At 41.5% G+C, this 25,429-nt stretch overlaps 1 protein-coding gene across 1 annotated transcript in view; it reads left to right on the forward strand.

The window, feature by feature from the left end:
* Nlk (nemo like kinase) overlaps positions 1 to 25,429 on the forward strand; it is a 131,082-nt gene that overhangs the window by 87,768 nt on the left and 17,885 nt on the right. The window contains exons 4-6 of the mRNA XM_085829772.1: positions 20,355 to 20,461; positions 21,951 to 22,036; positions 24,244 to 24,453. Coding sequence (XP_085685898.1) covers positions 20,355 to 20,461; positions 21,951 to 22,036; positions 24,244 to 24,453 — 403 coding nt within the window. The remainder of the gene's footprint in view (positions 1 to 20,354; positions 20,462 to 21,950; positions 22,037 to 24,243; positions 24,454 to 25,429) is intronic.

The following is a 25,429-nucleotide window of genomic DNA, read 5'->3' on the forward strand; positions in this document are numbered from 1 at the left end:
TTTGTTTTTGTTTTTTTGGGTTTTCTAGACAGGGTTTCTCTGTGTAGCCGTGGCTGTCCTGGAACTCACTTTGTAGACCAGGCTGGCCTTGAACTCAGAAATCTGCCTGCCTCTGCCTCCCAAGTTCTGGGATTAAAGGCGTGCGCCACCATGCCCGACCTGAGACTTCTTGTAAGTGAGACAAACATTCTGCTTAGCTACATTTATAGCTCTTAAAATTGTTATATTCGTTTAAAAAAAGCAAATCTCTTCCAAAGTCTTTGTGGCTTCTGTTGATTGGTTTTGTGAGGTAGGGTCTCAGTCTAGCTCAGGTTTTTCTATAACCAGGCTGGCCTCAAATTCGTGTTTCTTGGCTCTCAGTCTCTGGATTTTTATGCATATGTGTTTGTTTTTGATGGTTGCTATTGGTGATCATCAGGCTCCACCTTCTTCATTTGACAGATACAGCTGGCTTTTCTCTTTCCCACTGCCTTCTGTGAAGGCTGAAGTTTGAAGTAATGTCTTTTTGTTTAGGATGCTCTTCTTGTTTTATTTGTTTTTTGAGGCAGGCTTGTGTACCTCAGGCTAGCCCTAAAATCCTGATCCTCCTACCTCCACCTCCCAAATGATGACATTACAGGTTTGCACTGCCACATCCCGTTTCATGCAGTGCTAGAGACTGATCCAGGGCCTGTGCAAGCAGAGCAAGCACTCTAGCAGTTGGGCACAGCCTCAGCCCTTTGTTTTTTAATCATTTCTTTTTAAGGTGTGTGTGTGTGTGTGTGTGTGTGTGTGTGTGTGTGTGTGTGTGTGTGTCTACATGAGGTCAGATGTGTCCAATCCCACTGGAGCTGGAGTTACAGGCAGTAGTAAGCCATCTGCTGAGGGTACTGGAAACTGAATTTCAGTTCTGTGCAAGAGCAGTATGCGTTCTTATCCAATGAGCCATCTCTCCAGCCCTCTTGATTTTTAAGTCAGTTTTAAGTTGAAATTGAAGTAGTTTTAATTTGTGACATTCTATACAATAAATTAGTTTGCTTTAAAAGGAAAAGGAATTTGCCATTTGAACACTTAAACAGAATGACCTTTTATTCCATTGATTTCTATAGAGAAGCTCAGGCCTGCTTCAGAAAAGGTCAGTGGTTCTCATTGAAGCACACCAATTCCTCTCTGCTTGCAAAGTCACCGTGCTTTTTGTTGCAGGGCTGATGATGAGATTTAGAGCTGACCGTTTGTTAAAAGAGAACATAGCTTGCTTGCTCTGGCACATTGCTGTTTCGCTTGTCTTCAGAAAGCATTGTTTGAAGTTGACAATATCCACAAACCAGAGTCTCTTGTCCATGTACTTAGTGCTTTCAATTTCATTTCAGTTGAATTCTAGGTTGAAATTTTCTTCTCTGTGGACTTGATTTGAAAAGGAGGGGGAAAGTAAAGAATGAAAATTCATAAAGTCTTGTATTTATGGTTGGAATTTTCCTTCAGCTAAGTATGGCAGGAGTTTAGAATTCATATTTGAAATGGATTAGAGCATGTTTTAACTGTTGTTCTTTTATAAGAGCATCTTGCTGAGGGAGTTTGGTAAACTATAGTGTGCAAGGATTTACTGTGTCCTTTGGAAAAGTCACATGCATCACATTGAGATAAAGACTATTTAAAGGCACTTGAACCAGGCCTGATAACTTTATTTTGATCCCCAGAACCAACCCCTATAGCAGAAAAGTTGTCCCCTGGCTTCTATAGGCAAGCTGTGGTGTGTGCATGCATATACAGACACACACTCTTACTCTTGATCAATCCATAAATGACTTTAAAAATATTTAAAACCAGATTCAGTCCTGGGATTGATAGCATATGGTAGCCGGAGGCTGGCAGATCTGTATGAGTTTGGAGAAAGGCCATTTTTTAGACAAGGAATTTTCATTATGTATCCCAGGCTGGCCTCAAACATGACCTTTTTCCTGCCTAAGCCTCCTCACTTCTGAGAATGTACCACATGACTGCTACACTTGGTTTAAGATGAAGATTCTTTTAAAAGAAAGAGAAAAATAATTGTAAAACTTCTAAATGTGAAGCCTACTTAATATTTAATATTCTAAGATCTCTTTTTTATAATCTGGCTTATGTTAATTACTGTGCATTGTAAATTGGTAATAGATTGATCCGTTTCCATTATTTAAAATTGGTAAATAAGCTGGGGATTGTGGCACACACCTTTAGTCCCAGCACATGAGAGGCCGGGGCAGGTGGATCTCTGAGTTCAAGGCCAGCCTGGTCTACAGAGTGAGTTCCAGGACAGCCAGGGCTACACAGAGAAACCCTGTCTAGAAAAACAAAACAAGAACAACAACAAATCAGTAAAAAGTGATTAGGACTCAAGTTAGCTTTTCAGACCTTTCTGTTCACCTCTATTCTACAGAAAATAATTTGATACAATGGGTTCTCCATTTCTCAATCCAGTTAAATCAGTTAAAGGCACTGATTTTATTCTATAAAAGTATATAACGTCAATAGTTCATTGCACGTAGAGCATTGTGCTCCTCAGTAGCCAGCTTGTTCTACTTTTGAATTCTAGATAAATAATGAGCATTTAATCCAATAGGTATTTTTAATACTGGGACTCAATTGTGTCGCCTTAACTGGCCTGGAAATCAATATGTAGACCAGACTGGCTTCAGACTCAGAGATCCACCTGCTGCTGTCTCCCAAATGATTAAAGGCATGTTCCACCATGCCCAGCTAGGTAATTTTTATGTGACAGTATCACAATCTTATGTGCTCAGCTGAATCTGACTGCTTCAGTGACTGGCCCGATTAAAGTGCCTACTTAGCCACGGGATTTTTTTTTTTTTTTTTTTGGATGTGTTAGCATAACATCTTTACAGTGTAGAGGAGGCATTTTTAATAGTTTACAAACTCACATGTTTCTCACTCTCTGAATGTTATAATAAATTGTTTTATTCACTTTTTGGATTTTGTTTGTTTTCATTAATTCTCTGTGTGTGGTGGTAAGTGTGAAAGTCAGGAGTCAACATCAGGTGTTTTTCTCAGTTGCTCTCCAAAATAAAATAGTTTCATTTTGCTTTCTTGTTGTTTTGTTTGTTTGTTTGTTTGTTTGAGACAGAATTAATCAGTGTAACAGCCCTGGCTGTTCAGGAACCTGCTTTGTAGACCAGGCTGCCTTGAACTCCAAAGATTCTGCTGCTTCTGTCTCCTGAGTGCTGGGATCAAAGAGTGCACCACCAGTGACTCTCCTCCGAGTTTTTAAAGGCCTGGTCTCTCACTGAATCTAGAACTCATGGGCTAAGCTGGACCTGACTAACCAGCAAGTCTCCTGTCTGTGCCTCCCTAGCACTGATATTATAGCAGGCCACTGTGCCCAGCTTTTCTCTGTCTGATGGGATTGAACTCTGGTCCTTATGTTTACCACTCCCTCCCTGTCCTGAATCAGTTTTATTTTTTTCTCTTTATTCTAAAGTGAGTTGGCAGACAAACATAGGAATATGAAAATTATCTTTCATTTCCTATTCTCATATTTTGGTTTTAGTTTTGGGATTTTTGGGTTTTGGTGGTTTTTTTTCTTTTTTTTGAGACAGGGTCTTGCTATGTATAGGCCAGGCTTGCCTTGAACTCATGGCAGTCCCTCTGTTCTTACCTCCCAAATATATACACCTTCATGCCTGGCCAGAATATTCTGAAATTAGTCTTTCCAGCCACATGGCACCCTTCCTTGTGAATACAAAGACTTGGAGGCTCCTCCAATAAGTGTTCATGGTATTGACCATTGTTCTAGGTTTATTTCAAAATCCCTATAATTGGTTCAGAATTCTGCTAGCCTGAAGTCAAAGAAGGGAAATCTGCAGTGACAGAAGCTATGGCATTCTGAGGTTGACTCCTAGGTTTGAATATTTTCTTTGTGTCACACAAGGCTTGTGTGACCTTGAACATGTTTCATAATCTCATGGGGCCTCAGTTTCTTCATTATGAAATGTAAATAATAGTGGTGCCTGCCTTGTTATTTCAAAGACTGAGATGAGCCAGATGGGCAGGAGAACATTTGTAATGGTGGTCAGGGAAGGCCTCATAGAGATAGAACTCAGCGGCACTCTAAAAGTAGTAGGGTCTGTGAAGCACATGGTATCTGATGGTGTTGACATGAATAAGTAGACTTCCTTTCTTAAAATATGTTTGTATTCTGGTCATATTTACCTACTAGTCTTCCCACCCCCACCTTCCTACTCCTAGAAATGTCCTCTAGGGTTTTTGTTTTGTATTGTTTTTTTAATGAGCCATACAGTCCAATTTGTGCTACCCATATATAACATGTTTGCGGCCATCCATTGGAGTATAGTCTACCCATCAGAAGCCATACCCTTAAAAAAAACCTGACGGCCTCCCAGCAGCCATCAACTGTGAATAGCTCCTCACTAGACTGGAAAGTTGACTGGCTTCCTTTTATTCGGGTGTTGTGCAGGCGGCAGTAGCTACTATGTGTCCATGAGTGCCAGGCTGACGTTCTGGATGTAACAAGCCTGCTCTGGATATGGTGAAGAAGGTGTTTAAGTTTTATCTTTTTAATTAAGATTTCTTTTTTAAATTATATGTATGTGTCTATGTGTATGCCCATGGAGGCCACAAGAGACCTCCCACCCTGTCCCTGAAGCCCAACATAGGTGTTGGGAACAAAACTCAATCCTCTGGGATACTAGAGATTGCTCTTGATCTCTGAGCTGGCTTTCTAGCCTCTGAGTTTTTGTTTGTTTTTAAATTATATGTATATGTATGATTGAGATACAGACAGACAGACATGGGATATATTCATGTAAGTGCAGATGCCCGTGGAGGCCAAAGAGGGCACTGCATCCCCTGGCATGGGAGTTAATAGGTGTTGTAAACTGCCCAGTATAGGTGCTTGAAATCAAGTCAAGTTCTCCGTAAGAGCAGCATCCACTGACAGTCTCTCCAGTCCTACAGGGAATTTAATTAATTAATTTTTGTTTTTTTCAAGAGAGGGTTTCTCTCTCTAGCTCTGGCTGTCCTGGAACTCGTCTGTAAACCAAGCTGGCCTCAAACTCACAGAGCCCTTTCTGCTTCTGCCTTCTAAGTTCTAGGATTAAAGGCATGTGCCACCGTACCTGTCAATTGTCTTTTCACTGATTTATTTTTGTTTTATGCGCATTGATGTTTTGCCTGTATGTTTATCTATTGAGTGTGTTGGATCTCCTGGAGCTGGACTTACAGACAGGTGTGCCTAGCAGGCATTTGCTGCTGAAAGGGGAGGAAGAAGTCTGTACTGAGGAACAACGATTCTTTAGCCACTCTCAAGCTCCAGTCTAACATGCTGACCCCAGCCCTCTTGACAAACTCTGTTGTGAGCCTTAAGGTTTCTGTTGTAGATAAGCTTAGGCCTGAAGGAGAGGCCAACATAGAAGTCCCAGCCATAGGAACCTTCGCCATCTCCCTATCCACACATGTCCCTGAAGTTAGGAGTGGTCCGGAATTGGCGCCCTGCTGCACCCACATCAGTCTTGGGGAATAGAATGGTCACATAAGTCAATAGATGTTCCTCCTAGTCTGCAGATACTGCTGGGTCCTCCCCACTTGCTGGCCAGAGGAGTAGCCCCGAGCAGTGGTTTGGTGCTGGAAGTCTTTATGCCTAAATAGAAGTGTGGGTGGTAAGTGCTCCCTGAAGAGCGCTGGAGCTATGGCAGGGCTGGAGGAGGAGTTGGGTAGGGTTTAGGGGTGGGGATGGAGCTTGAAAGTGGTAGTAGAGCTTCAGGTCAGAGAGTCGGGATCCTCTTAGCCCAGACTTCTTCCTCCCTTGCTGCTACAAATGGCCACTTGTAGCCTGATTTTGGCTATTTTGCTGATATCTTCTTTTTTTTCCACCCTTTCCAACCCCCTAACACTAGATAGAAGAGAAGAAAGGATAGAGAACTGAGGTAACTTATCAGTAGACTTCCTCCTGCTGGTTAGGGGCATTTTGTTCCTCAGGGTAAGTTTGGTCTTTGCCATTCAGATATTTAATATCTTCTTTCTTCCTTGCACACGACCACTTAATAAACTGTGACCAGCAGAAACCAACCACCAACACCTCTGCCTCTCAGGCTCTTGAATGTATATACCCTCTGAAGAGTCCCCAAAATTCCAAATGTCACACAATTGCAGAAACTATCTGTACTGGCAAAACCACATCCCTGCTAGAGCACGAGGCAAATCATAGCTGCTATGGACAATCTGAAGCAGACTTATATCCCATATCTGAGATTAAAACAAAAACAGAATTCTCACTACATGTGTGAACTGCAGTGTGGGTGCTGGAAAGTGCACCCTGGTCCTCTGAAAGAGCAGGCAGTGCTCTTAACTGCTAAGCGGCCATCTCTCCAACCACAGAGTAGAATTTTGTACAAGTAAGGTTTTTAGTTGTTGGTCTGGGATGGTAGACGGCTCAGTGGTTAATAGCACTGCTGTTCTTCTAGATGATCCAGGTTTGAATCTGTAACTCCAGTCCCAGGGGATCAATCCAACCCTAACTGCTGAGCACCTCACCAAGCATTCATGTGGTGCATGGGCCTACGTGTAAGCAGAACATTTAAGGAAACTTTAGAGGTCTTAGCTCTTCATTTGGAATGGACTAGCTCAAGTACCTTGTGTTCTTTTTCCTTGAGTTTATGGTTAATACAACTCGGTAGCACTGTTAAACCATCTGCCCAGATCCTCCGTGGACCTTCCTGCTTTTTCATTACTTTCACCAACTCTTTCTCACTAAGTAGAGTTTTGGCATAAATTGCTCCTTCAGCCTGAAATCTCAAGAACCTCCTCCCTGTAACAATTGTCACATCTTCTTTAGGGCCTTTGCCAGCCCTTCCCGTCCGCATGAAGGTTACCCAGTCTTTGACAAAATCATAAGGTTATTTTTAAAAGGAGGCTGATTAAAAGTTCTGACTCAGTTGGAATTTTTCCCTTCTCTCCTTTAAAGAGCGTCACTATAGTTGGAACAACGTATTCACACCATCTCTTTGAAACACCTCTGTTCCAGGTGAAGTGGGGGATGGGAGAGCTTCACTCTAATCTTTTCACCTCTCCGTTAAAATATAAATATATCTCTAAACCTCCCCAGCTGGTGCGAATGAAATGTACCAGCTCTGGACTTTAGAGGATCAGATCTACAAAGGCACACCTAATTTGAGCCTCTGAAAAGCCTGAGAGCCCTATTATCATCTCCCAAACTGCTTAGCCTTCTGCTTAACCTTTGATTGTGAGCTGCCTGCCAGACTTAATTCAGGTGGTGGTTGGGGGGCGGGGGTCTTTAAGGAAACTCCTGGGATTGTATGTATTTGATCTATTCTGTCATGTCCCACTGTTGTGACTCCATTTCTATTTTTTTTTTTTTTATGGTTGCTAGATACCAGGATGCATGTGCTACGTGGAGACCTGGAGGTTTCAGAAGCCACTATAAATACATCAGACTCACCTTAATTGGAGGATATGGGGAATCAGTGGGGCGCTTAGCTACTTCACAGACCAGCTGTGTCTCCTGCTAGCAACTCGATTTGAGAGCAGTACCTCAGGAAACTTAATAGACCTAACACTAGCACAAGTCTGTATTTTATCAGCGTGCTCTTTATTTCTATGCTACTGGTTCTAATGCTTTGCTCTATGCATGTTGTTAAATATTAATACCCCCTGGATCACATAATTGGCCATAGGTTTAATGTTACATATCTAATTGGAACTCTTTTTCCTCTTACTGATACTTACTTAGAGGTGGCAAGAAAACCAGATGGTAGAAAATAGGATTAGGTGGTACTGGGCCTGGTGGTGAAAGCTACTTAGGAGGCAGAGGTAGAAACTTCAAGGCCTACATGGACTACAAAGTAAGTTCAAGGCCAGCTATTTTTATTGTGTTTATCTACTCGTAGGGGAGGGGTGCTCACACAGAAGCTAAAGAACAACTTGCAGGAGTTGGTCCGTTGCCCTGGCATCAGGTGCCTTTGCCCACTACACCACTTTGCCAGCTCAGGCTTTGGTTTTGGAGGTGTACAGTGCTCAATTGCAAGATGCTAACCTGTAGCTGGTTGTTACCACTGCACCCATGACTACAAAACCTTTTGCTAATGCCAGGAATTCACTAAGGAAGTTTCCTGAGCTCTCGCAGAGATTAGCTGTTAGAGTTGTTCTCTTTTTTAGTTTTCAGTTTGTAGGAAACCAACTATATAGACCCACTTATGTTTTTAAAAATCTATTTATTTATATAAGTGTTCTATTTGTACTATTTGTCTTCATGACAGAAGAGGGCATCAGATCCATTATAGATAGTTGTGAACTAACTACCATGTGAGTGATGGAAACTGAACCCAGGACTTCTAGAAGAACAACCAGTGCTCTTAACTGCTGAGCCATCTCTCTGGCCCACCTACTTACTTCTTAAAGTGACTCATTCCTATAGAAAACTTTCTGGCACAAGATCTTTTTGTACATATGTGACTTAATCTAGAGGAATGCACCTATGGTAAACATAATGTTTTCCAGGACCAGAAGAGCTCACATGAGGCTGCATTATTACACAAATCATACAAGCTAGAGAGATGGGCCATCGCAGTGGTTAAGAGTACCTACTATAGAGTGAGTTCCAGGACAGCCAATGCTACACACAGAGAAATCTTGTCTTGAAAAACAAAACAAAATAAAAACAACAACAAAAAGAGTCCCTTCTGTTCTTTCAGAGCACTCAGGTTTAATTTGCACTATCTACTTAGTGGCTTATAACTATAAATAACCCAGGTCCCAGGGGATCTGACACCCTCTTCTGACCCATGGCCACCAAGCATAAATGTAGTACACAAATAATACATGTGGGCAAAATATCTATACACATGAAAAATAAAATAATTAAAAAATAAGAGTAAAAAGTATACCGCAAGGCCAAAAGTAAGAAGATTGTGAGTGAGTAGTCAGGAGTGGGCACGTGTATAATCTCAGAAGGTGGGAGGCTGAGACAAAGGCCAGCCTGCGCATAGGGTGAGACCTCTCTTCCTAAAGAATGAATTGTTCTTTCCTCTTTCAGCAATGATGCTCCTTTGCGATTGCCTGGTCTTTCATTTTGAAATCCCACTGGCTCAAAAGAACTATGTAGAACAGTTGTCAATTTTCTTTTTACTTACATTCTTCCTCTTCACCTGTAGTCTTTTTCCCACTGAACCTCGACACACCTGGTAGAAGGAAAGAGGGAAGAATAGGAACACAGTCGTCCATTTTTTTCAAGCAGTCCTGAGTTCATATTTTAATCCCCTGCCCAGCTTGCTAACTTCTGACCTTGAGAAGGTTACTTGATGGCACTCCTTACTGGTGGATGAATTATGTATGTCCAACATCTGGCACAGCTCCTGGTACTGAGACTTAATAAACTCTACCCTTTCTCCTCCTTGTAAGGATGATAATGATGGCTGCCACCTCATTCCTTTCCCCTTTGTGCCAGACACTGTGTGATTCTCAACACAGTTGCTTAAATCCTGGCAAGAACATCATCATGCCTATTTTATAAGCACAGGAAAGTTACATAACTTGCCTAATGTTACCAAGCTGTAAATGACAGAGTGGAGATTGTAACCCTGATGATTTGGGGTCTGCATCACAGCACCTCCCCACCAGCTAAGTCTGTTCAGCTTCTCATTTTCAAAGATCAGTTTCGAAGCCTTTTTCCCTTCTGAAGTGTAATTATTTTGTTCTTAGTTTGTCATGTGGGTTTGCTTCATTTTTTAACAAACAGGGTATAGTTGAAAACAAGGGTTGGGCTCTAGCACCAGAGATCTGTTTCGAGCTGGTGTGACCTCTGACTCATTCGTTTACCCTTCTAGACCCACTACATCTCTATGGAATGATTTTGAAGATAGGGCTAACTTCTCTGAGCTAGTGGGAATAGACAAAGTAAACTGAGGTGCATAACAAATTGTGAAGACTATAGCAACTGTTCTCCCTTTTGGCCAAGCGTCTAATAATGTTGTTCCCTTGTTGTCCTTGCCATGTCATTCTTGTATGTATACAGTGCCAGTCTCTCCTCAGTCCCTTGAATGTTTGCTGTGCATTCCTCCATCCTTTTTCTCTGTCATTGAGCTAGCATGCTCTCTACACCCACTTGGTACCCAGTCAGTATTTATCAATGCTAATGATGATGGTTAAACAAAGATGCTCTTGGCATCAGTCCTGCAGCCTCTGAAACTGCTTGAGTAATCATGACTTCCTAAAAACAGAAAAGTACCCAATCATCTTACTGTTAATAGAAGGTCAGAATTTGATGTCAGCGTTTGTTTCTGTGGTGATTGTGTTGCCTGTTTTCTGCAGAATTGTCTTTGGCAGTTGGGGCAGTCAGGATTTCTGGCATGAAGCTGATTATCGTGAGTTCTTAAATTACTTCCTAAAGTAGATGTAACATTCCAGGGATGGGTTAAGTAAATATTGATCATAGTTCACATTTGTTTTAATTGAAGGGAGAGGTCATCGGAGACTTACTGTTGAGGCTCTGGATTAATTTTCTAGTCTCCTCATAATCTTCTCTATCAGAGTAAATTATCCAGACCTGTTTTTACTTGTGACACCCCTCCTTCTTCCCCTCCCGCTCTGGCCCACCTCATTTCCTTGTCCCCAGAAGCTTCTCTGACCCTGTTTTTTCTCTGCTGCTGTCCTAAGCAGCCTTTGTGGCAGTCTGGCAGGAAGTGGTGTTTCGTCACTGTCACCCACAGCTCTGCTGCTGACACTTAGTGTGCATTATTCTGTTTTTTGTTGTTGTTGTTGTTGTTTTTTCGAGACAGGGTTTCTCTGAGTAGCCCTGGCTGTCCTGGCACTCACTTTGTAGACCAGGCTGGCCTCGAACTCAGAAATCCGCCTGCCTCTGCCTCCCAAGTGCTGGGATTAAAGGCGTGTGCCACCACCGCCCGGCTAGTGTGCATTATTCTAAAGAATGTCCTGTCATTGGGGTTGAGTTTATAACTCCATTATAGGTGATCTGTTTACATGAATTTTTTTAAAGATTTATTTATTTATTATATGTAAGTACACTGTAGCTGTCTTCAGACACCCCAGAAGAGGGCATGAGATCTCATTATGGATGGTTGTGAGCCACCATGTGGTTGCTGGGATTTGAAGCAGTCGGTGCTCTTAACCGCTGAGCTTACCTGATTTTTAAAGGTCATTTGTATGTAATCGTGTGCATCCTTTTGTGTCTGGAGGAGCACATGCACATGGGTGCTGTTGTCTTGAGGTCAGAGACTTGAGCGGCAGATGCCCTGCAGCTGGAGATGAAGGGTTTTCTAAAACTGATATGTAAATGTCTCTTGCAGAGAAATATGAGCATGTAGCACTAATACCCTATATGTGACATTTCATTTGATAGAAAGTAAAGACTGATATTTGCTTACTCCTTTTTCTCTTTCCTCCTTTCTGTTTGTTGGATCCTGGAGATTGAGCCATGGCCTTGTATATGCTCTTCTACGGAGCTGTTCCCCCAGCTCTCTTTATTTTGAGACAGTCTCACTGAGTTATACAGTCTGGGCTTGAGCTTACTCTGCAGCACAAGAAGGCCTCAAAATTGGGGTCCTGCTGCCTCAGCCCCTTGAGTAGCTCACGACACCTCAAGCCCAAAAAGTTAGCTCTGGTAACCATCCTTCTCTGACTCCTGCCACTGCTGGCGACAGAACCCCAGGGCCTTAACACTGTCTAAGCAAGCACCGTGTTTCTAAAGGAAATCCCCAGCCCGCCTTTATTTATCATCTAATGACTTCCAAACTTACAGGAACTTCGACTTCTCATCAAAGGCTTGGCTTAGAGTTCAAATAATCTAATTTATATATTTTTTTTTCTGTTTTCCTGTTAAGGGCCAATAACCCCCCTCTATTTTACTGCAGCCCAAAAATTACCCTGGAATCCATTGTCTTTTTTTTTAAATATTTATTCATTTATTATATGTGAGTACACTGTGGCTATCTGTGCACTGTAACTGTCTTCAGACACACCAGAAGAGGGTATCAGATCTCATTAGAGATAGTTGTGAGCCACCATGTGGTTGCTGGGATTTAAACTCGGGACCTCTGGAAGAGCAGTCAGTGCTCTTAACCGCTAAACCATTTCTCCAGCCCCACCTTGTCCTTTTTATACATACCATGTACTTATGTTGGGGGAAGAGAACACAGTCATTTTTATTTTCTCTCAAAAGTAATAGAGACTATGAAGGGATCTGTGATTTATATGGGTGGAGAGTTTATATGGATGGATTTGTGAATTTTCATAGTTGTAAAATTTGACTAACAGAACAAAATGAACAAGACTACAGGCAGTGGATGCTCAGGAGGTAGAAATAGGCAAAGAAATAGTGAAATAGACTTGTACCTGAGATACTTTTTAATAAATCTATTTAATTTAATTTTATGGGCATTGATGTTTTGCCTGCATGTGTCTTTGTGAGGGTGTAGATCCCCGGAAACTGGTACAGACGGTTGTGAGCTGCCATGTGGGTGCTCAGAACTGAAGCTGGGAACCACCTGGAAGAGCAACCAGTGCTCTTAACCCCAGAGCCGTCTTTCCAGACCTCCTGAGATACATTTTAACCTTTGTTCTTTTTCAGTTACTAGCAGAAGGGTAGCATCATCTGATATATCAACTTGATGGTCTGCATTTGGGGTGGGGGGCATTTTTGGGTGCCCTCAGCTGGTGATCTTGGGTATGTAAGAAAACAGGCTGAGCAAGCCAGCATTTCTTCATAGCCTCTGCATCACTTCCCACATCCAGGTTCCTGCCCTGATCTCCCTGCAGGTTGGAGTTGTAGGATGTTCCCCAAGTTGCTCATAGTCATGGTGTTATTTCATAGCAGTAGAAAGAAAACTATGACATTTGCATACCATGGTGATGCTTGATTCACAGCACGAGGTTGAAGGTTTATAAAGCAAGTTCCAGTGGAGAAAGCATGGATTAGGAGTCAGGAAATCTCAGACCATGGGCTGAAGCAGTGGCTCAGTAGTTTAGAACATATACTGCTCTTCCAGAGGATTTGAGTTAAATTCCCAGCACCTTGTTCAGGAGGCTCTCCAAGCTCTGCAGGTATCTGCACTCAGGTGCTCCAACCACCCCCACCACTCTGCATTTACAAATATGCAATAATAAAATAACTAATAGAAATGAATCTTTTAAAAAACTAGAAATGTGGGCTGGAGAGATGACTCAGCGGTTAAGAGCACTGACTGTTCTTCTGAAGGTCCTGAGTTCAAATCCCAGCAACCACATGGTGGCTCACAACCACCCGAAATGAGATCTGGTGCCCTCTTCTGGTGTGTTCGAAGACAGCTATAGTGTACTTATGTGTGATATTAAATAAATCTTAAAAAAAAAAAAAAAAAAAAACTAGAAATGTAAGGTAGTCTTGGCTTTGTCCTGACTGGAAATGGGACCTCTGCTAATTAATATAAACTCTCTAACCTAGTTTTGTATGTTGTTAAAGTAACATCCTCTGGTGACCAATATTTGAGAAAGCAGTAAAGAAACTTGAAATGGTAACTTTCAAAAAAGAAATCAACTTCTTAAAGCAACACAGAGACACTGTTGGTTTGTCTTGAGCACCGGAAGCCTAAGAACTGTGGTGCCTGCTCCCAAACCCAATTGTCATTATTCATTTGCATCCTTCGTTTTTCTGAAGCAAATCAGTACATTTTGAAATTCATATTTCACGGAGCTACTTAACTAATTGCTGCAATCAGCAGCAATTTATTTTATAGCAGGGCTGTTCAAATCACTCTGAGGTTGGCACACCATGCACAGTGTGTTTTTAATGATCTTATTTTTAATGACAAGTTTTCAATCTAGGAAATGGTTAATCTGCTAATATTCTTCTAGAAGCCTAAGCACTGGTTCTATGGGTCATCTTTACCCAATGATAACTTTAAAGACCATCACAAAGTCATTGACCCAGTAGGTACACCAGCTGTTAGAGAGGCTATCCCATTTAGAAGGACCAAGAGAGGGTAATAGTACCCTGTTTTTACTCTTTTGTAGAGACCCTCATTAAATTACTCAAACAATAATCAGATAGATGATGTTCAAGTTAATGGCACCTCTGAGGCCCTGTCAAGAGGGCTTTATTTAATGTGCAACAGACCTGGAGTGATGCAGGTGCCTTTTCAGGCCCTCATTTAATTTAAGCTGCTTTAGTTGGCATGGCAACTAGTTTAGACATCTGGGAAACATTATGCTGGGGATTGAGACTTCAGAGGATTTTGCTAGAGCAAAGCAGAAACCTTATAATGCAGTATGTATTACCTCTGGGTTTTGCAGATACAGTGCTTGATTTTCAAATTTGGGAATTGTGTTTTCTGAGAAAAATTTTGAATGTCCTGGTGGTTGGATTGTTTGTGTGATTATTTTTATTTTTATGCTCCATTCATGGGATAAAGATGTATTTCTCTTTATACTATGCTAAACTTAAAGCAAGAAAAACCTCAACTTCCTGCTGTGTTAATAATTTTTTAAAACCTCATATCATAAACTTTTCAATGTTGTATGTTCAGAACTAATTAAAGGGATGAGGATGTTTCTTCACAGAGGTGGGCTGAAGAGCAGAGAAGCTGGCAGGTCTATTATTTTGCCTGCACTCTGGCTTAGCTAGAACTTTTACCCAGTCTGTCATCCTCTTAGGAACAAGACATGAACAAAGTAAGTAATAAACATTCATTTTAACTTCTCTGTAAACGCTTTCCTAGAAGGCTGGCTGGAAGGGTTTTCAAGTCCCAGGGTCCTGAAGATAGTGACATAGCGATATAGCTACTTGGATTTAGCAGAAGAAACGCCTGATGCTTTCGTTTGTGAGGACATGTGTGCGTGAATTTGTGGACTTAGTTTGGAACATCCAGCTTGTTTCAAGTCATCCTCTATTTAGTGGTATTTAATTTTTGTCAATATTGCAGTTCCGGTGTGAACTTCATCTTGTCTTGGTGTCTGTAATGCTATATAAGTTTCATTTTTTTTTTCAGGAAGGTTTTGTATTGTTTTTGGTTTTTTTGTTTGTTTGGTTTTGGTTTCTTGTTCTTGTTCTTCTACTACTACTACTACTACTACTACTGCTACTTCTGAAAGGAGCATTTAGTTACAAAGTATCTCTTGTGGCCAGAAAACAGCAGTTAAGAGTGCTTCCTGCTCTCAGAGCTTACTGAGATTCAGTTTATAGCACCCACATCTGAAAATGCAGTCACCTTTAGTAGAAAGCACACAGTGCCCTTCCAAGTGATCTCTGTTGCTGGCTCTTGTATCCGTTTGTTCCTTCCTCAGTTCAAGGTAGATTCACCATGTGCTAGTGGCACACCAGCTGTCGCACTAACATTGAGGTTTCTGGTGTCGCAGCTGGGCTGCCAGTCCTGTAGTATGGAAGGCAAGAAAAGAACACTGAGTGCTGGGGAAGAGAGCTGTAGGTAAAGTCGGTAGACAGGACAAACATCCCACAAAGATAAGTGCCTCCGTGTTTCCTTTCTTCAGGACTTGTTTTCTCAGAATAAAGCCTCAGCATGACAGCTGTCCTACTCCCTTGGGGCACTACAAAGATGTCCTGAAAACAGCATAGCTTATAAGCAGCAGAAATTTGTTCTGGAGATGGCAAGTTCAGTGTTGAGACACCTGATGGATTTGGTGCCTGTCAAAGGCCTTCACTAGCCTGCAGCAGTGGGACTGTGCAGCTAACAAGCTCCCTCAGGCCTCTTTATGGGGAACTAATCCCATGCATGAGGGCTCTGCCCTAATCACCTCCCAAAGGCCCCCCCCCTCCCAGTATTCTGGAGTTAGGATTTCAGCATGAGAGACTTGGGAACACCAACATCCAAATCCATGGAACACAATAATGGCATCTGTGCAGGTTCTTTCGTTTCACTTGGTTTTCCTCTATGTAATGTTCCTTTACTTGGTCTCTGAAACTTAGAGAGCCAGCACAACTCAAGGATTGAAGCCAGGAGCATGCACTTGTAATCCCAGCACTAAGAAGCCTGAAGCAAGATGAAAGTTGGAGGAAGCCTTGACTGCATGCATATAGTGAGACCTAGTCTCAAAAATTTTGCTTAACTTGGTGAAAATTGTAGTGTTTTTCTATTTCTGTCCTGTGATTAGTATTTCTTAGGAAAAAAAATTAGTATATTCAGAAGGGTTAATATCCTTCATATGGAAGTCAGGTTTACAAGTGAAAATGCATTCCAGTAGAAAACACAGCAAAGGGGTAGAGCGTGTGACTCAGCTGTGGGAATGCTTGTCTGCTATCTTAGGGTGAAACAACAGGACCAGAAACAAGCTGGGGAAGAAAGGGTTTATTAGGCATATTCTTCCACATCACTGTTCATGATGTCATAACATGAACTCAAACAGGCAAGGAACCTGGAGGCAGGAACAGATACAGTAGGCATGGAGTGCTGCTTACTGGCTTGGTCCCCATGGCCTGCTCAGCCTGCTTTCTTATAGAACTCAATACCACCAGTGTAAGCTGCCCCCATGCACCATGGTATGGGCTCTCCCATACAGTTACTAATTAAGAAAATGCCCTACAGGCTGGCTTGGCAGCATCCCAGTCTTAGATTTTCTCAGTTGAGGCTCCCTCTTATCAGAAGCTTGTGTCAAGTTGATATAAAACAGCTAGCACACTAGCATGTCTAAGCCCCTGGGTTGCATCCCATGAACAAGGCATGGTACTCATCTGTCATTCCAGCACTAAGGAAGCGTAGGCAAGAAGAGCAGGAGTTCAAAGTCATCCTCAGCTTCACAGTGAGTTTAGTTTGAGGCCTGAGAGCCTATCTCCAAAAAAAAAAAAAAATAGATTGGGGAGTGTGCTTACTATAAGCAAGAGGATCTGAGTTCTGGGGCCCCAGAGCCCAAGGTTACCGTCGACTATGGAACATGGTCAGTCTTTGTTGTGTGAAATCCTGTGAGAAAAGAAAATTGGAAAAGGACAAGATTGGCTCTCACTACCACGTTCTTGTCTCTGGCTCCTGCTCACACCTAACAGGTGCTCAGTAAACTTGTCAGTGGTCTTCAGCCTGAAACTGTCTGTCATCCCTTACTACAGCTATACTAAAATGCTAGTAAATGATTAAAAGTTCAGACTTCAAAAGCAGAATCCTTAGCTGACTGTAATGAGAATGGAAAACAGGTAGATTCTTAGAGGATGTTTTAAAAGGCTAAGAATTGGAGGCACCAGGTGTCTCCTCAGAAAGCAGGGATGCAGATGAACCACAGAGGACTGATGACACACCTGGGAGGAAGCAGCAAGGTACTGCATCATTCCTGCGGCCTGCAAGAGAGTACAGGGCTGTTATCCTGGACACACCATGCTCATCCATGAGGTCTCAGACTCCTCGCCTCACTCACACAGTCTGTTTCTAATAGCGCTCTTTTCTGGGAAAATGAGTTCACCTGAGAGGATCCACACTTAATTGATGTGCCTTTGGATAGCGGTAACATAAAGCTTCAAGAGAAACGCATGACACAATTAAAAGAGGAATATTAAATAAGCATTTAATATTAAAGATTTGAATAGCATGAGAAATTGCTCACTACATTTTAAACCTAAAATGTCCTATAATTGTACTTCGAAAAATTAATCAGATTAACATAAAGCAGTATATAATGTTTGTTTCAAGGTTGTTTAAAATAAAAAAAAAAACAAAAACAAAAATCTTAGATTTTCAACAAGATGGATTAATTAAATGAAAATTCTGGAAATGAGTGCCGTAGCATAAATCTGTACTCCCGTTACTTAGAAGGTAGAGGGAGGATAAGAAATATAAGGCCAGCTGGGCGTGGTGGCGCACGCCTTTAATCCCAGCACTCGGGAGGCAGAGGCAGGCGGATTTCTGAGTTCGAGGCCAGCCTGGTCTACAAAGTGAGTTCCAGGACAGCCAGGGCTATACAGAGAAACCCTGTCTCGTAAAAACCAAAAAAAAAAAAAAAAAAAAAAGAAAGAAAGAGGGAATGAGAGAGAAAGACTCTTAAAAGAAAAAGTGACTTAGCTCAAAGAGGCAGGGTCCTGGGTAGGTCTTATCTTTTATTTACTTACTTTCCTTTTTCTTTTTTTTTTAACGAAGAACCTTTTTTATTTTGCTTTGTTTTTGTTTTTCAGGAGAAAAAAAAATTCTTGAAAACTTCAAAAATACCAAAAGTAAAGATAAAAACATAATTCTTAGATTGTTCAGCTTCAACAAATAATCATTTTTTTCCAGTCTTCTCTATTCCTATCCCCCACCCCTTGGAGGGAGCTGGAGTGTTTTAAAATAGATTCCAAGAATCACATTGCTTGACTTATAAATGCTTAACTATGTGTTTCTGCTAAGTACCTCATCAGAACATAATGAGTGTGGCATTGTGGCATCTGACAACATCAGTTTACTCCTCCTACAGTCCTCGATTGCCTCCAATGTCTCTCTTTGAAGCAGGTTCTAAATGGAGTCCAGATATTTGTACTGGGTTAAGTCTCTTGCTCCTCTTCTATCCCAAGCATTCCTTCCTGCCTTCCCTCAATCCACTTTTCCAGGAGGCAGGTAAGAGAGCATATGTTAGTTAGGCTACATGACAGTGCTGGGTCTCTGGGAAGGGGAATAGGGCTTGGTTAGTGTGTGATCATCAAAAGTGACCAGTGCCAATTAATCCCACCATTCTGGAAGCAGAGACAAGCAGATCTCTTTGAGTTCAAAGCCAGCCGGAGCTACACAGACTCTGTCTTTAAAAGACAAAACAAAACAAAACATTTTTTTAAGCCATGACTGCTCACTGCCTCCTACCTGGGCAGCACTGCGGATGGGGGTGTCCCCAGCCTGTTTGCAGCCCTCTTTGCTTAAGGCCTGGTTATTTAGAACGCTTGAGTTCTCTAACAGAAACCTTAAACATTATTTTGTAAACAATAAATTAAATGCCAATATAGACATAGAAACAAAACATTGTGTGCTGGCTGCTGTGTTTTAGGGATCTAGAGCTATCATTCAGAGAGACAGCAGCATGCTGATGAGAAGAGGCCTAATGATAGCTAAGCTCTGAAGATAAAGCCAGCAGGGCTTTCCCCATGGAAAGATGGAGAGAACTAGCAAAGATGACTAAAGGTTTGTGATTGGTGGTGTGAAAGCAAAGGAGTGTCTGGACTTGAGTATTCCAGAGGGTGAATGTGCAGAAGGAAAGGGCTGAGGACCAAGCCTGTGATGTTCCTGCATCCAGAGGGGAGGAAAGGAGAAGGGACAGAAGAGCCAGAAATACCAACCAGTGAGAGAGCAGAAAGCCTCCCAAGTGTCCCGTATCCCTACTCCCCGCCCCCCCCACACACACACATCTGAAAGCAGCAGTTTTCAACCATGTACCACATGTTAGCACAGATTCTGCCCTGCTTCTGTCTTGTCTTTTCCTGCTCACTTTTTTGGTTTTTTTTTTTTTTTTTTTTTTTTTTTTTGGTTTTTCGAGACAGGGTTTCTCTTTATAGCTCTGGCTGTCCTGGAGCTCACTTTGTAGACCAGGCTGGCCTCGAACTCAGAAATCCGCCTGCTTCTGCCTCCCGAGTGCTGGGATTTCCTGCTCACTTTAAAAGCTGTGAATTGAAGATTACCTAAAGAAACATTCCAGTTAAATCATGACGTCCTGCAAACTTTTAATGAGTTTTTAACCCCACCCAGGGCAAAGCATGTCTATTATTCTAATATAAATATAGCAAAAAGGGGGGGGGGAGATTTCTTAATTTCTGTAGCATTTAAGTGTCTTGTAAAAATTCTGGATTCCACCTTCCCATGGCTATCCAGTCTCCAGCTTTTTGTCATTTGAACAAAACCCTGAGACTATATCTGTGTTCAGAGTACCAGGTTTTCATAAACATGCAGAATTAACCAAGTGGAAGGTTACATTGCTCTGATGGGGGGAGTCTTGGATTTGAATTACCCATTGCATGTGCTTTGGGCAGTACCATGCTTGATAAAGTAACACAGCAGCTGTTGATGGATAGATTGTGAACTTTTTTGCTGGTGGTTTAAAATGGACCACTTTTACATTTAAAGGGCATTCCCATTATTAGCCAAAACCTTGAGACTAACAGATCCTCACACTTTGCCTTGGCCTGATTGTTGTTTAAAAGTATTTACTTTTAATTTTCTCTTGTGTAATAATTGTAAGGCGATCATTTGGTTGCTTACTTCAGTTCTTAAACTTGTACATCCTTTTAAATTTAGGCACTGTTTAATCCTGTAGTCAATGGAATTCTCATCTTTATCGGCCTGTCTAGAAGCTAGCTGTCTTCAAACTTCCCAGCCTTAAGAATGGATGTTACCCTTTAAATCTGATGATGACAATGAGGGGGTTGGGGGTCAGTTCTCTGGCATCTCCTTAACAATTTGAAGATATGTTGTCACAGAATTGATGCAGAGTGACCTACATAAAATTATCGTCTCTCCTCAGCCACTCAGCTCGGATCATGTCAAAGTTTTTCTTTATCAGATTTTGCGAGGTAAGATTTCCATTTATCAAGGAAAAGACAGTGTGGTGGTATAAACGAGGCATTCTGTTCTTTGTTTGAACTTTATCCTGGCATCCAAGCCTTCTTCCCCAAAGACATTTTTGTTTTAACCAAAATTGTTTTGATGTTTTTGTGTTTGATGTTAAGTGGTGTGGGGGTTAGAAGTGCTATGTATTAAACTCAAATCCTTGAGCATGCTAGCCATATTCCCGTCAACAAGAGGCTTTTAAGGTGGCCGTGTATTTCTTATTTTTATTTTCATCAGGGCAGAGAAGGCAGGCAAGGGAATTTATCTAGGAAGGCAGGTAACCAACAGTTTGTCACAAATCCCACTGGCTGCCGTTAGCTCTTCACAGAGCATGCATCAGATAACTAAAAAGTGACTGTTCTCAATGGAAGACATCCATCCTTCAAGCCAATTACTGGTGGGCTGGTCTGAGTGATGCCTTCCATAGCCAAGTCCCACTCAACTCACCATGACCCTTAAAGCCCAAAGCAGATGGAGAAGCCAGTGGAAACGGCCGCTAAGTAACTTCTGACTGCCCGTAAGAGCACAGGCTTGGCTGAGAAGCAAATGACTGATTCCTCCTCTAGCCCTCAGCTGTGTACACAGTTCTACGGTGACAAATGGAGAAGTACTTGAAACTGAAACCACTTTCTTGTCTGGTGAAATACATTTTTCCCAATATTCATAGAATTCTAGAAAGAAATAGAAAATCAAGGTCTTCCAAGCAATATTACAACAACAAAAAAGTTCACCTGTGATAAATCTGTAGATATTCTGTAGGGGGAAATGGGAAAAATTCTTGGCCTGTCTACAGTTGTAAAGAATACATTTTACTACATTTTATTTCAAAAAGGAATCGGTGTAAGATTGTAACTTACACTGCTACTGAAGACCAACAAGTCTTTTAAGATGTCAAATTATTTTGAGATGATTAAGTGCCCTCCTGGCTGTCAGTGGTGACTAGTGCTACTGACAGATCTGGGCAGGTCCCTGCCTTTTGTCCTGTCACTGAAATGCTTAGCCTAAGAAAGGCCTCCTGTAGGTTAATGGAGACTTCTGTGTTGGAGCAGGTTCAGAGTCACAGGTTGGGAGTATCAATAGCAGAACTCCATCCAGTAGCCACGCTGAGGAGCAGGTCAGATATTGGCATGTCCAGCTTTAACAATAGGGCCTGACGGACTTACCTGTGCTTCAAGCCATGTAATCTTTTAAATTATAGACATTGTCTCTGGCATGTGCAAACTGTGTGACATTTTACTGCAAGAAAATTACAGTGCTTTGAAAGGGACTAAGCCAAGCTTTTAGTAGTATTCTTTAGTTTTTGTTTAGGGAGTGATTTTAAATCTTTTAGTTTGTTTCTGTTTAAGGTGTTTTTTTTGTTTGTTTGGTTTTTTTTTTTTTTTTGGTGATCACTGGTTAAGTAAAAGGAATTAAATATCTGCAATTAAAATTCTGTTTGTTTGTTTGTTTCAGGTTTGAAATATCTCCATTCAGCTGGCATTTTGCATCGAGACATTAAGCCAGGGAACCTCCTTGTGAACAGCAATTGTGTTCTAAAGGTAGCTTTTCAGTTATTTAAGATCCGGGAAAAATAAAATGTCCAGTTCAAGAGCAACTTTTCCCTACTTCATGGGAAGTATAGAAAGCAGTTTTCTTCAGCCCCATCTCTCATCAGGGCCATTGGAACTAGTTTGTGCCCCAGAATCTTCTCCCATGTTCCTTCTTCATGTTTGAGTCTTTCTTTCTGCCAGATCAAGGCTTGTGATCTATAACTTTATCTATCTATCTATCTATCTATCTATCTATCTATCTATCTATCTATCTATCTAATCTATCTTAGAGAAGAGGTCTCACTATGTAGCCCTGGCAGGTCTGAAATTCATCATGTAAATCAACCTTCAAGGGAAATTTTATGTTGATCCTGTCATGGCTGTTATATTAATTAGCTGAAGTCCATTTTCCAGATCATCTTTAGTGCTGTGGTAACTTGTAGCTGTAGAATAGGGAACTGAAGGAAAATGTCCTTTCTGAGTGTCCATCCTCATGAAGCCCTCTTCTGTTGACTGGATTGATGTAGCTTACACCAGCCTGTTCTATAAAGTGAGTTCCAGGACAGCCAGGACTATACAGAGAAACCCTGTCTCAAAAAAAAAAAAAAAAAAGGAAGAAAAATAGAAGATGGCGTTTGTGCCAAGCCAAACAAAATATGCCTCTTTTATTCTAATTTCTTCCATGAGTCCATCCTGGAAATGGCTTAGTTAAGCTGAAGTATGCGCTGAGCTGTGTTTGGAGCTCATTGGTTTTGATTTTTGTTTAATTATTGGTTTAGAATAGGTTAAAGTATTTGTTTTCCTGTTGCTGGGCATTGAACCCAGGCCCTTGCACATAAAGGCAAGTGTTCTTCTACTGAGCCACATTTCCAGCCTGGAGAAAAAAAAAATTTAAAAAGAATAATTTTAAAGGGAGCAGATCATAATGATCTGTAACTCTATTCCCGGGGGCTCTGATACCTTCTTCTGGCCTCTGTGGACACCAGGCACACGTGTGGTGGACAGACATACATACAAGCAAAATTTTGATGTGCATAAAATAATACAAAATTTCTTTTCTCCAAATAAGACCATATTTTTATAGTGATAGGAATATCCTATGCCTATATCACTTAAGACTTTTTAACGTTCAGGAGTAGCCTAGCAAGGTTTTGTTCATGTATGTATAATGAGATTTCTTTGTTGCTGCTACTGCTTTTCCAGGTATAAATGTGTTTGTCTAGCTGAGTCTCCTAGCTTGATTTTCATTATTATGATATAATAAAGACTATAACAGGGGCTGGAGATATGGCTCAGCATTTAAGAGCACTGACTGCTCCTCCAGAGGTCCTGAGTTCAGTTCCCACCAGCCACATGGTGGCTCACAACCTTTTGTAATGGGATCTGATGCCCTCTTCTGGTGTGTCTGAAGATAGCAACAGTGTACTCATATACATAAAATAAATAAATCTTTTTTTGTTTTGTTTTGTTTTTTTGAGACAGGGTTTTTCGGTATAGCCCTGGCTGTCCTTGAACTCACTGTGTAGACCAGGCTGGCCTCAAACTCAGAAATCCACCTGCCTCTGCCTCCCAAGTGCTGGGATCAAAGGCGTGCGCCACCACTGCCCGACAATAACTACATCTTAAAAAAAGAAAATATGTTTTTAAAAAAAATCATTTAAAATAAAATTTTTAAAAAGACTGTGACAAAGAACTTGGGAGATGGGGTTTATTTGGCTTTGCATGTCCAGGGTCACAGTCTCTTAAGGGACACCAAGTCAGAGTCTCCAGGTAGGAACTGAAGCAGAAGCCTCGGAGGAGTGCTGGCTGGTTTGCTCTTCCAGGCTTGCTCAGCCTGCTTTTTTTTTTTTTTTTAAACCAACCAGAGCCACCTGCTCAGGGATGGTATGGCCTTCAGTGGGCTACACCCTTCCAAATCTGTCATCAACACACACACACAAAGCCCATAGGCCAATCTTACAGGAGTATTTCCTCAACTGAGTTTCCCCTATTCTCCAATATGTCTATGTTTGTCAGGTTGACAAAAACCTAAGCAAACACTGGGCATGGCATGGTGACACATGCCTGTGATCCTAGCTCTTTAGACGTACACGAGAGGCTCAGGTGTTGAAGGTCATCCTCAGCTATACAGCAGTTTTAAAACTACACTGTCTCCAAGGTAAACAGAAGAAGGTAAGTGTCTACTTGATAATGTCTTAACTGTCCTTTCTACTTAGATTTGTGATTTTGGATTGGCCAGAGTGGAGGAATTGGATGAATCCCGTCATATGACTCAGGAAGTAGTTACTCAGTATTACCGGGCTCCGGAGATCCTGATGGGCAGCCGTCATTACAGCAATGCTATCGACATCTGGTCTGTCGGGTGCATCTTTGCAGAGCTACTGGGCCGAAGAATATTGTTTCAGGCGCAGAGTCCCATTCAGCAGGTGTGACTTTGCTTTACGGCTCTATTTGCTTTTCACTCGGCTATAGATGTGACGGGAAAGCCATCTAGCATACATCTTGAATTTATTCATTGTACTGTCTTAATTGACTTTTAGCAAATTCAAGTTCACTCAAGAGCCAGAAAGTTATAAAGTTGGAGATTGCAGAGGTTCATTCTGCAAGTTAGGAGCCTATTAGAGAAAGCGTTGACTTGATTACATGCACTGGTGCATAGCAGCAGACTTGGCTCTACAATTGCATGGATATGGTTTTGAGTTGTCAGAGGACATCTGTTTCTTCCAGCTGAGTAGCTATGACTTTAAAATGTTTTGATGACTTGACATACTTCTCCTTTGTGCGTAAACTATATACGTTTTGTGTTGATTTCTTCAAATCTGAACATTTAGAAAAATTCTTATCTTTATTATTGGGCTAAAGTATTTAGATATGGTATAGAACACCAGAAGATAATTAAAATAGAGTTTCAAGAAATCATTTGGGGGCTGGCCCTGAATTCAATTCCCAGCAACCACATGATGGCTCACAACCATCTATAAAGGGATCAGATGCCCCTTTCAGGCAGGTGTTTGTATGTGCAGCAGAGCACTCATACAATAAATACACTTTTTTAAAAATCATTTGAAGCCAGCTCTTCTGGCACACACCTTTAATCCTAGCACTCCAGAGGCAGAGGCCATTAGGATTTCTGTGACTTCCAGGCTATCCTAATCTACATATCAAGTTCCAAAGTTTCAGGAACTCTAGAACTATAGTAAAGCCCTGCCTCAAATAAAAAGAGGAAAAGGTGGAATTAAAGGTTCATACCTTTAATTCCAGCACTTGGAAGGAAGAGGCAACCACAATCACTGAATTTTGAGGCCAGCCTAGTTTACAAAATGAACAGCCAGGACGACATAGAGAAACCCTGTCTCAAAAAAAAAAAAAAAAAAAAAGAGAGAGAGAGAGAGAGAAAAGAAA

This window comes from Mus caroli, unplaced genomic scaffold, assembly GCF_978045245.1.
Source record: "Mus caroli unplaced genomic scaffold, Mus_caroli_1 scaffold_13, whole genome shotgun sequence".
In the NCBI taxonomy this organism is placed as follows: domain Eukaryota; kingdom Metazoa; phylum Chordata; class Mammalia; order Rodentia; family Muridae; genus Mus; species Mus caroli.